This window comes from Adiantum capillus-veneris, chromosome 1, assembly GCF_014529385.1.
Source record: "Adiantum capillus-veneris isolate H3 chromosome 1, ASM1452938v2, whole genome shotgun sequence".
In the NCBI taxonomy this organism is placed as follows: Eukaryota; Viridiplantae; Streptophyta; class Polypodiopsida; order Polypodiales; family Pteridaceae; genus Adiantum; species Adiantum capillus-veneris.
Genome location: NC_140931.1, coordinates 126,196,641 through 126,209,730, shown reverse-complemented (window position 1 = coordinate 126,209,730; position 13,090 = coordinate 126,196,641). Strand labels below are relative to the sequence as shown.

General features: G+C 42.1%; 1 protein-coding gene across 1 annotated transcript in view; it reads right to left on the bottom strand.

The window, feature by feature from the left end:
- LOC147465517 (uncharacterized) overlaps positions 1-13,090 on the bottom strand; it is a 62,175-nt gene that overhangs the window by 44,909 nt on the left and 4,176 nt on the right. Inside the window, exons 3-5 of the mRNA XM_086520482.1 lie at positions 5,821-6,020; positions 5,597-5,737; positions 5,429-5,509 (exon numbers count right to left, since the gene is read on the bottom strand). Coding sequence (XP_086376608.1) covers positions 5,429-5,509; positions 5,597-5,737; positions 5,821-6,020 — 422 coding nt within the window. The remainder of the gene's footprint in view (positions 1-5,428; positions 5,510-5,596; positions 5,738-5,820; positions 6,021-13,090) is intronic.

Sequence of the window (13,090 nt, the reverse complement as noted above, 5' to 3'; positions counted from 1 at the left end):
AAAATACGCGCGTCAGTACAAGCACATGAATGAGATGGGTTCCTTAGGACAGTGACCCTAAGGCTAATAAAGCTAATAAAGCCTTAGGGTAAGTTTCGTTAAATTAAATTTAACGGTCCGTGCCCGGGCAGGCGGCCAGACAAGTGTGAACAGGTAAAGGCGGTGCAGTGCCAGTGCGGCATTGCCCGGCAGACCTTTGGTGTTCTCATAAAAGAATCATTGGTAGCAGTTGTTAGTTTGTTGCACATTTTTTTTTAATTAATGAGCTAGAAGTTTATAAAGTCAAAAGTTGAATGGTTTTTAAGTTTTTAAAGTAAGTGTGCCAAGTGGCACACTTACCAATGCAAACTCTCTCTCTCTCACTCTCACTCTCACCCTCTCTCTCTTCCTAGCGCCCCCTCTCCCTGATGGCTATTTAGGAGCCCCCTCTCCCCCATTTTCAGGGCTGGCAGTGCACCTACCCTCCCTAATGTGAGCGTGCTCTACGCGGTGGAGCCCTCCATTGAAGCTTGAGAGCAGCCCCTTGCGACATATGTGGTAGCCTTGTGCTCCCATTGTCAAGAACAAGGGATCTCAAAGTCATAGACACCTTCTGGTGAAGTTTCATCGCGAGAAGCTGCCGTAGACGCTCTCTTAGCAGAGTGCAGCTACTGTAATTCTCTGTTTTCAGCCCCTAATCACCTAGATTAGGGCTGTTTTCAGCAGATCAGCCATAGAAATTCTCTTCTCTCTCCTTATCCTAAGTCTACATCAAGTTTGGCGCGATTCCATCGCGAAGAAGACCTCTGTTTCAGCGTAGGGGTGTGCACAGGTAAGAATTTCAGGTTATGTGCAGAAAATTACAGCAAGCATGTGCGTGTGCATTTTGCTTGTTTCTCTTTTGTGTTCGATGCATGAATGAATGAGCATGAAGGCAACACATAACGGAAGATGGACTCTCCTCTGTGAGAGCTTCCGATGAGCTGTTTCGGAAGATAGACTCTCTTTCCGAGAGCTTCCAACCAGTCTCGCAGAAGAGGGGAAATCCCCTAAGCAGTAAGAAAGTGGAAACACTTTCTCAGTCAGTAGTCAGAACAGAACAGAAGAAAGAATAGAGGACGGGCGTATGGCCCGTTCCTGTGCTTGTAAAGATTCTCCCTTAGTAATAAAGATATTTTCTTTATGGGGGGGGACCAGCCCATCTTCTGGTCCCCAATGAAGTGTCAAGTTTTCTCGCTCCCTCTGATTCTCTTGAGTATTTGAAGTGCAATTAAACGTCAGTTTACGCTTCCGTATTTTTGTGACAGCTATCAGAGCTTCAATCATGTGCTTTTCTGAAAGCATACCGATCCTTTCAAAGAGGAGACAGAGCAAGATGGCACTTCCAAACTTCACAGGAAATTTTGCTTTTCGGGAGAGAGAGATCCAAGGGAAGCTTTACAGTTTCTGCAACAATTGACAACATCTACACCATGGGGATCTACTGTGAAAAATCAAAAATCTTTCCAGCCACTGTTTTTCTTAGAGGTAGTACCATGCAGTGGTGGATGTCTATAGCTACACTCCAAGGACTTGGCAAGCTTCCAAGAAAATTTTTGCCCGAAGTTACATGACATAGGACACCTTTCTTCGGAGTGCAGCTTCTCGCAGGGTGGGGTATCTTGAAATGCTTGCCACGGAAACCCTAGCAGATTACAACTTGAAATTTTTTTGAACATCTCTCAACAGGTGTCTCTTCTTGAGCTGATAACCTTGGAGGCCCAGTGTGATTGCTATATCTTGGGACTACCATCACCCCTCTGTCTGACAAAGCTAGTTTCGACTATAAGAGCTTTTGGACCATGTTGCACCCGGCTACAACTTTTGGAAGAAACCTAATCTAATTTTTGGTGCAGGTCTCAAAATGGAAAGCCAATCGTCTCTTCGAGCTCAACTAACACCGAGCATGCTTTTTCAGTTTGATTTAGGAGTTTTTTGAATTTTGCTTGACAACTTGTTTGAGAAATTGATCCTATTTGGAATTTCTTTGAAATGGATGGTATCTGTTTTAAACCTGTCTTGGTATCGATCAAAGAATTGTTTTGCCTCTGGTTTTTATACTGGTTTCAATGATTTGTGATTTACTCCCAGGGGGAGTACTATTTGATAATGTCTAAAAAGATACGTGCTGATTTAATAAGTGTTTTGACTCTGGTTTTAATACTCGTTTCAATAATTTGTGATTTACTCCCACATGGAGTATTATATGATAATGTCTGAACCTCAAAACAACGCAGACAGGATGTCTAGGGAGCGTTTCGTTGTATGCTTGAAAACCTCGGAATAATGCAAACGAGATGTCTAGGGAGCGTTCCGTTGTACGCTGGAAAACCTCTGAACAACACAGACGAGATGTCTAGGAGCGTCTAGTTGTACGCTTGAAACCTCCAAGCTACGCAGGCTATAGTCTGGGGTGCATTTGGTTGTATTAGTCCTCTGAGCTCATGGCAAGGACCTTTTTAGGTAATTTGCAGAGGGGGTGATGAGGTAGTCGTTGAGTAGCTTCAAGCCGCAGACCGTCTGTCTCAAAGGAGTGCTCAGCAACACTATTCATTGTGTCTTGTAACATGCATATGTGAACATTTGTGTTGCCTTGTGATGCGCCAACCACTGAATATTTCTAATTGGGTGAGATTGCCTGGGTACGTAATTTTAGTATATCAAGACAAGACACCCGTTAAAGATCAGCGCGGTCTGGGTGTGATGGCTAATTTTGCTACATCGGAATATCAAGAGCTCCGATATGGAATGAGAAAACCGAATGTTCCTCGGAATGACCCTCGGATATTTTTTACCTCACTTGAGTTGATTTGCAAATATACGATAATCACGGATGATTTCTCTTCTTTCAAGAAGAGGGGATGTCACAAATTGCTGACGTGTCAAGCCACAGAAGACCTGAAGATCCCGGCTGATGGGCCTAAATCCTAGAAGCAGAAGAAGCAGCAGAAGTTCTCACCAACTTACAGATCCTTGCCGAGAGTGGCCAAATAATAACTAAATATTTTTACCAACTTATGGGTACCCCGTTCGATGGGACTTACAATAATAAAGCAGGACCCACACACACACACAGAATACGTTTTGCGTAACAGCTATGATGCGGAATAATTGTACAAACAGTCCAAAAAACGTCCTGACAAGCTGACTACCGCGTGGTAGACTGTACAGAGCTTCCGCATTTCACGTGGCGAGTGTACAGACGCCCTTTTGTGATGGATTCTTTTGGAGGTCAGATGCTCTTAGACCAAGATGCTTTTGAGTTGAATATTTTTAGGATGTAATTGCTTTTCATGGCCAAGGGGCCTTTAAGTATGTGCCAAGGGCTCATTCTTTGAAATACTCCCACGTGGAGATGCAGAGCAGGGAGTACCGGTGTTGTATTGAGTTCAAGAAATATAAAGAAATACCAAAAGGGGTGCCATGGTTTGGGGCCAATGCTCTCTTGGGGTGGAATTCTGCCACTCTGCGTCTCGTGTGTGGTACATCTCTTTCAGTTCAATTGTTATTTGAAGTACTTAAAGTTTGTTCAATCTGTTCTTTTCCATTGGCACATGGTGCCTTCCCCGTTACACGTTACACCTTTTCTTTTGGCTCAAGAGCAATGTCATGGAGCAGTAAGAAACAGCCTGCAGTTGCCTTGTCATCCACAAAGGCGGAGTGTAGAGTTGTTTGCTTTACCGTTTGCATGGATTGAGTGCTAGTCGGAAACTTTTATGAATAAGGATTATGTTTCAAGAAATCATGTGTGCACTATGAGTCCGCTAGCAGTGGGTGTAGCTAAACTCCAGGTATGGGAGTCATGTCTAAAGGGAAATTTGGTTTATGTTTGGGACAGAGGATTGCCCATATGATTATGGTTAGGGCCATGGTTGTGTTAGCCGGTATGGCTCTTGCTTTATTCTGTGGCGATAGATTATGCTGCCAAAATTTCGCAACCATATGTCATTCTAAAGTGTTTTTGCAAGATGGATGCGCATCACCCAAAGGAGGGTGGAATGTGCACATATGTGATACGATTGATGATTTATGGTTGATGGAATTTGATTGAAGATATGCTTGATAATTGTGGGTCTTGGCCGTAGCAGAAATACGTTTGATTCTATGGGCTATGAGAGCCATACATGTAGTTAATAATACATGGATAAGGGTAAAGACCTCACAATATTTATTGTCATTGGGAAAAACTGTTCAATGCATAAGATTGTTGTATAAAGAGGACTCATGTTTATGTTGATATGCAACATCATTGGGTAACCACCTAACAATCCGCATTGCACAACAATGAAGGAGCAACCTCGAGGGCCGCCACCGTTGTGTCCATGTTAGAGGGATAGGAATCAAGTGGACCTGTACTGCTGAGTCGGCATGTGGCAGATCCTGCCGCTCGAATCATGTTTGAGGCATCTGATCTGACACCCAATATAGTCACCGAAGAGGCGTGGAAAGGTATCATCAAGTGTGGAAAATCAAAAATAGAACAACCTACTTTTTCCAATGCACAAAAAACAATCTTTAGAATCTAAATAAACTATAGAAGCCTCAGAATGTAATGAGAACAAAAGAGGACAGCTTAAAAGAGGAAAGTTGTAAGTTCACTTTCCTAAAATGATGTATTCTAGCTATCTTCAGTTTAAAAAGCAAAACAAAATTGTAGATAAAACATATGAACTTTCTAGAAAGAGGATACAAGCTCTTCTTCTAGTGAGGTGTGAGACCCTCTCTCTCAACAAAAGCAAACCACCCCTTTCTCTCTTTGGTTGCCCACGCACTATGTGACAGGTGCCCTGCTAGGGTGTATTTTTGTGATTGCACTTGCTCATACAAGATTTGTGCTTAGGGATGATTCTGGTTCACTTATCCACTATGTGTATGCTCGTGTTCTTATCCCCTCACATAACCAATATATGTGAATTCACACATCAACGCATGAACACTGCAAAAGAGCCGTTAAAACTCAGAATAAGTTAAAGTGGACCTAGGCTTAAGGGTAAGTAGGTATTGGCTGTATGGCTTGGAAGTGAGCTTGATGTCTATTCATCATGCCATGGGTATTAAACATTATCACCATTAATAAGCACAAAACACTAGCCCATGACTTCTGGTTCTCCACCATTGCGCATGCCTGTAAAAGGAGAAGAGGAGGTACTAGTAAAGGGAAATGCTAACAGTAGCAGCTGCTGGTGGATACACGCTTGCATAGAATATTATAAAAAGGCACACTAAGTGGACCAAATCTCCAGATAAAATTAGTTGCACATTCAATATGCTGGGTATATCTTTCATGAAGTCTCCATTTCACTACTGATGCAAAGCGTATCATTTAGGAAGTTTTTGTAACGGTCCTAAGAACTGCAATTTTTAAACAACAAATGGAGAAGATTGTACAAAGGTTGATCAGATTCTATACCTGAAGAACCCAATGAGCGCAACTAAAGAATCTGGCAATGCCCAATGCAAAAACATAATGAGCCGTAAAAGTCTCAACCACCTGTAATTGGTCAGAAGATTTTTTTCAGAAGGCAGCAACAAGGCTTCAAAATAGTAACCGCTAGAGAATCAGGAGGTGAGGATAGACCCTTGTATTTTGCAAGACACGAAGTTGAGGAAGGACTGAGACTGCTTCCAGGTAAACACAAAATGCCCACAATATCCTATTCACAAAGTAGTGAGAGGTGGTTGGATGAACAACAAGAGCAAGTACCGCACATGGGATGGCCTTCGCTTCAACAAGACAAATTTGCACCTTTAGCTGAAGTAACAATACAGAAAATTCAAAATATATGCTAACCCTGCCCTTACCACAAGGTACAAAGAGAGATTATCCAAGTCAGCCAAGTAGGTGGACTTAACCCTGAAGCGCATCATGTATATGACCCAGCAAGTCGTAATTAATGTTGCAGTGTCTAATAAAGTGTGAATGTCATACTCCATGACAAAACTACAATACAGCCGTACACCTAGGAAAATTGCCGTCAACTCTTGAGACTTCAATGACAACCCTGCAAAGAACTCAGCAAGCGAAATAAATAATCAGACAATCATGTCTGCATGTAACCCTCTTCTTAGAGATCTTAAAAGAATGACTATTACTTGTAACACAAAAATTCAAAAGAATACAATTTCCACCAAAACAATCATCCATCCTATGACCTTAATGTGAAATAGTGTCGCAAATTGGGAATGTGACTTAAACACGATAAGAATATGGAACGCTCCAACATTGCAAAGCCTTAAAAAATAAAAGCAATGTATGACAAAAGGGTGCTTGCTTTTGTTAAATGGCCTAAGTGCATCCTTGTACTGCATAAGCTCTATGTGATAAAACGGTGATGAACTTCGTTAAATTGCTGAAGGTGCAGACTTATTTTACAAAAACGTTTCCCATTCACCCAAAAGAGATTTTAGAGATATTGATGGTCTGCCAGTAATCTGTGGAAAGACCTCATGAAAATATGTACATTAAATTGAAAATTTCCTAGATTGAACTTGATAACATGTCCTCTTTCATGTGCGTATTCTTAAGAGTATGTATTGTAAAGACAAAATGTTTGCAACATTTTGTTTGATGAATTTAGTGCATCTAGATATTTGTTAGAGATCGTCAAAATCTGGATGTGATGGTTAAGTGAATGTGATTCTAGTGCATCGAGATTTCTATCTGGATGAGATGACTGAATACTATTGTGAGTGCATCACGAACTTCGGAAGGATGAGATGGCCACACAAAAATCTAGGTGCATCGAGATTTCTATCTAGATGAGATGACTAGATTTATGATGAAAATCTAGAATGATAAAAAAGCGTAGAATGATGAAAAGAGGCTTCCCCAAGGTAGATATGCTATGGAAAGCTTCAAAGTGCATAAAAATACTACAAAACCAGAGTTCTCAGTCCCCAAAAATGCCCTAGAATTTCAAACTCGCAAATTCTCTAATAAGTTAGAAGACCACCATGGAAACTAAGAAACACCTACCCCACATGGAATTACAGCACATGCCAACCAGTGCACTTGAAGAAATATGGCAGAAGAAGCTGTATATAAGCATAGGAAACAGGTTGATCTTTCCTCGATGGATGTTGCAAACATCATTAAAGAGTGTTTTGTCGGAGGATTTTGCGGATGCTCGGAATGCCTAAGAAGGTCAACAGCCGGCTACTCAAGTGGTTATTCCGGTTCAGCACCTATTGGATCCGGTTGCACAATATGCGTTGAATGCAGTTATTTTGTTCTTCCCTAGCAAGATGCCCTCGGCACGAGATGTAGGTCAATGGGTTGATTTTTTGTTGAAAAGACAAATTGTCCGAGGGTGTATTTTTGGAGCCCGTGGATTTTATGAGGTGTTACTTGCAGACATGGAAGCTCGCTCACAATTATTGGAAATGTCACCTTTGTTTTTCAATATGCAAATGAGACATGTATTTCCATGGGCACTTACTAAAGATTATCAGAGCTTGATACAACATAGGTGTCCAATTTGAGTGGAAATAGTCGGATTTCCACGACTTGGAAGCATTTCTTGCCTCTTTTGGCTGGTGAGGTGGGCAAAGTGATATGCCCCCAAACTTGGATACTAATTCTAATAGATTTTGTGTGTTGTGGGATCCGGATAAGCCAACGCCATTAATGATGAGCGCGCGGCGGTGTGTGCAAGTGAAAGAGCACGCGAAGAAGTGCAGGGTGTGCACCTTGGAGAGGGGCGAGTGCAGGCAGGAAGGAGGGCGCTAGCAGAACGATAGGGGAGAGAGAGAGAGAGAGAGAGAGAGAGAGAGAGAGAGAGAGAGAGAGAGAGCATGCTACACGTTTTGAGGAGAATGATAAAATGAGTAAAATTGGCTCACTTGTTCCCTTTATTAAAAGTATAGGACCATTTTAATGTTAGTGGCCAAGTTCAATGTGAAGTTCAATGTGAACTTGGCCAACATTGAACTTGGCCAAAGGTTAATAACCTTTATAACTATACACAAAGGGGGCCATTTGGGCCTTTAACCCAACAACCTCCCACTTAAAGGCATAAATGGCGCCTTTAAGTTACGTGACTCCCACCATCTCTATACATAGATGATGTTGTGCTTTGGATAAGCACTTAGTGAGAGTATCTGCTAGATTTTGTGATGTATAGACCTTAACCAATGTAATAAGGCCATCCTCAAGCACTTCACGTATAAAGTGATACCGCACATCAATATGCTTTGTGCGTGCATGAAACATGGCGTTCTTTGCCAGACATATGGCACTCTGGCTATCACAACTAAGCATAGGTGCCTTGGCAGGCAAACCAAACTCACTGCATAGGCGTGCTAACCAAATAGCTCCTCAGTGGCTGAAATATATTCAGCCTCTGTCGTAAACAATGCAACAATCTTTTGCAATCTAGAACACCATGAAACGGCACCTCCCGCAAGGGTAAATACATAGCCACTTGTGGATTTCCGTGTATCCACATCACCAACCATGTCAAAGTCACAAAATCCCTTCAACTCCAATGGTCCTTTACCATAGCAGAGGCATTTGTTTTTAGTCCCTTTCAAGTACCTCATAATGGACTTCACTGCATCCCAATGCAACCTGCTTGGATTAGCCATAAACCGGCTCACAACTCCCACTGCATGGGCTATGTCAGGCCTAGTAGCAACCATAGCATACATAAGTGAACCACAAGCTAAAGCATAAGGCACACTTTGCATGTCATTGGCTTCTTCCTTTGACTTGGGACAATCATCCTTGGAGATCTTGACATATGGCTGTAATGGCACACCAAAAGGCTTTGCTTCAGCCATGTTAAATCTGTCCAGCACCTTTTCAATGTACTTTTTTTGCGACAAATACAATAAGCGCTTGTCTCTTTGCCTTGTAACACGCACTCCAAGTATATGTTCAGCTGCCCCAAGGTCTTTCATTGAAAACGCAGATTTCAACTGCCCTTTAAGAGCATCAACGGTGCTTCTTTTCTTTGCAGCTATCAACATATCATCTACATAGAGCACAAGAATGATAGGGCTGCCATCCTCATCACGTTTGGTATACAAACAATGGTCTGCATGGCTTCTTTTGTAACCATGTTTAAGCATGAAGCGATCAAACTTCTTGTACCACTGTCTACATGATTGTTTCAGCCCATACAAGCTTCTATTGAGCATACATACCATATGTTCCTTGCCAGGAATAACAAAACCATCGGGTTGCTTCATGTAAAGCTCTTCTTCTACATCACCATGTAAGAAAGCGATATGTACATCCATTTGGTCCATTTCCAAATCAAGAGCAGCCACTATGGCAAACACTACACGCAAAGTGGTCATCTTCACAACAGGAGAGAACACTTCCTGAAAGTCTATGCCCTTGGTTTAAACATATCCCTTTGCCACAAGCCTTGCCTTATACTTGGGTTTTGCATCAACAGTCTTGATTTTATACACCCATTTGTTAGGAATAGCCTTCCTTCCTTTGGGCAATTCAACCAAATCCCAAGTATGATTAGCATGCAAAGCTTTAATCTCTTCCTGCATAGCAAGCAACCACTTGTCGCTGTGCTCACATGTCTTTGCCTCTTTATACATAAGAGGCTCTCCCTCATCCGTCAACATAATGTAATGCAAAGAGGGGTCATATCTACTCACAAGCCGTCTTTGACGAGTAGACCGCCTCACCCAATGATCCACATTATCCGGCAATGGGTTTACATCACGTGGCATGATAAAATCATCAACAATGGACTGCTGTACATCATTTTCAGCACCATTTTCAGCATTGTTTCTTGGCTGCAAATGCCCTTCAGGAGCCTCAATTTGCTGTCCAACATCATCTGGCTCAAACACAACTGCACCATCTACATTTTCAGCCATATGTGGTGCATCCTGAGGGTCAAAAATAGGCCTAACAGGTGGCTGGTCATGCTGAAATTTGACCCTTTTATGGTCATGCTTTGAGACACAATTGTTTTGAAGAAGCCTTGCCTCATTAAAAACAACATACCGGCTGCGTACAACCCTTTTGAGCGGAGGTAACCAAATCCTGTAACCCATTTCGCCTTCTTCACCATATCCCATGAAGAGGCCTTTAATGGACTTGGCATCTAGTTTACTCCTCAACTCAGGTCTAACATGCACAAAAGCCTCGCAACCAAAAATGCGTAAGTGATCATATGAAGCCCGCTTGCCATACCAAACCTCTTCAGGAATGTCACCCTTCAAAGACATGTGAGGGGATCGATTGTATATATGCACTGCAGTTTTCAAAGCTTCTCCCCAAAATCCATGAGAGAGATTAGCTGTGGACAGCATGCATCTCACCCTCTCACAAAGTGTCCTATTGAATCTTTCAGCCACACCATTAGAAGAGGGGTTGTATGGCACAGTAAGCTCCCTCTTAATACCCAAATTTTCACAAAATTTGTTAAATTCAGCACTTGTGAACTCCCCCCCATTGTCTGTATGCAAGCATTTTAGCTTTCTACCTGTTTGGGTGGTCACAAATGCATGAAATCTCTTAAACGCAGCAAAGGCTTCATCCTTAGATTTAAGCAAATAAACCCAAATTTTCCTAGAATGATCATCAACAAAGGAGACAAAATAGCATGCACCTCCCATAGACTTAGTAGACATGCTATATACATCAGAATGTACAAGATCAAGCACACAAGATTTACGAGAGACACCAGAGTAATAAGAATGCTTTACTTGCTTGCCATATTGACATTCATTACAAAAGTCAAGCTTTGTGCCTTTAGCATCAAGCTTGTTCAAAGTACAAAGTTTAGAAAGACCCTTTTGGCTCATATGGCCAAGCCTCTTGTGCCACAACTCCATATGAGAGTTAATTTCAGCCAATGCAATAAACTTGCCCAACACGGCCTTTCCATGCATGCAGTAAAGTGTCCCTTTCTTTGTGCTCTTTACGATCAGCCTTGAGCCTTTAGTCATTTTCCATGATTCTCTCTCAAACAAGATGCTGTAACCATGTATATCCATCTGACCAACAGAAAGCAGATTCTTTTTGATTCTCGGCACATATCTAACATCATGCAAGACAAGCTCATTTGTGCCATCTATGGAGAGATACACTGTGCCAATACTCTCAATGGAACATGCATGATTGTTTCCAAGGTATACATGGCCACGCTTGCCTGCATCAAAAGTAGAGAAACACTCCTTGATAGGAGTCACATGAAATGAAGCACCGGAATCAACAATCCAAGTCTGGGATAATGCATCATTGACAGTCAACAAAGTATCAATAAGATCACACTTGGTGATCTGCATGTCCTGTGAATGAACATTTAGAGAGGCATCAATGTCATAAGCATCATCATTTGACAAAGTGGCACACAAGATGTCCTCTACATCTAACAGCTCCTCAATCACAACACTAGAAGCCACATTGGCCTTCTCTTTGTCCTTTGAGCTATCCTGTGCATCTGTCTTGGCTTCCTTCTTCTCTTTCTTTTTGTCTCCGCCATTCTTTTTCCGTTCTAACTAGGCTTTCTAGTACCTGCAATCGGGTTTCTTGCCACACTGATAGCAAGTCACATCACCCTTGCCTTTGCTAGCATTTTCCCTTTCCTTACTCTTACTCTTACTCCTTTGTGCATAAGCATTCTTCTTTTCTGTCCTGCCTCTAACCATGTTGGTAGAGCTGCCTCCCTCTCCACTTGCTTTCCTCCTGATTTCCTCATTCAAGATAGAACCCCTAACACCATCAAAGGTCAAATTGGGATTATTGGATAATGAAACCACCAATGTTTCCCATGACTCAGTAAGGTCATAAGCAAGAAGATAGCTTTCAGCTTATCATCAAAAGGAGGCAAACCTGAATCCTGTAACTGCGACAAAGTACCTGCGAACAACGACAAGTGCTCTGCAACCCTTTTGGACTCATCTAGTTGCATGCCAACAAGTTTTCGCATCAAATGCACTTGGTTGACAGGCGTTGTATTCTCATACATTCCCTTTAACTTCTCCCACACATCAAAAGCAGTTGTGAGACCTTTCACATCAATGACTGTCTCATCAGTCATGGCCATTTTAATGTATGTAACAGCCTTCCTATTCAGACTAACCCATGCTTCATCCGTCATATTCTATGGCTTTACCTGTTCAAGTGCCCCTTCACAATCCTTAAGAATAGGATTCCCTGGATCCTGTCTTTTTAAAGATCGAAGCCTGTTCCATCGAACCTCCTAATCTCGAAGAGATTCTTCACATCCGAAGAAGATGAGGCCATAGTTGCACGAATAAGAGGGCTAATACGCTGAATTTTTGGGCAAAATGCACAAAAACCGGAGTATGGCCTCACAGAGGTGTGCACTACAGCTCCAAATGGTCACAGGAGCAATTTGGGGCAAAATAGGTCGATTTGGGCACAAAAATCAATTTCTGAAATTTATGCGCAGAAAATTTCAGCGAGCGAATTTGTGCTCGAAACCAAGAAATTTAGTTGTTTTAGCCTCACAGAACATACATAAGGCTAATGCACAACCTTTAGAAGCATGTAAGAGCAAAAGCCCAAATTTGTAGCATCAAATTGCATGAAATTGAGCCACAAAAGATCATACATAGCCAAAATTTGTCAAACATGCGTAGATTGTATCAATTTGCACTTTTCCCAATGTAATTGCATCGTAGAAACACTTGCAAAAACCTGCGTAAATCTGAAATTTTCTGAAAACACCTGTTTTACCTGTTTTTTGGCAATTTCAATGTTTTCAGGTAGCGGGGACTTAGCAAAAGTGTTCCCGCACCTTAATACATCATTTACAAAACTTGTATTTTGCTGTCATAACCTGTAATTTGCTGATTTTGACCTAATTTCAGCCTGTTTTAGGTCAATTTCACTTGTCGGGAGCTCTCTAGTGTCGGGGGACGAGTCCTTTGCCGATGAAATTGCAAAATATCGCGCGAAAGTTGACCTCCTTGGCTGAAAATCAGCGTTTGCAGGTTTGGGAGCAAACCCTAATTGGGCTCTGATACCAGTTGATGAGCGAGTGGCGGTGTGTGCAAGTGAAAGAGCACGCAAAGAAGTGCAGGGTGTGCACCTTGGAGAGGGGCGAGTGCAGGCAGGAAGGAGGGCGCT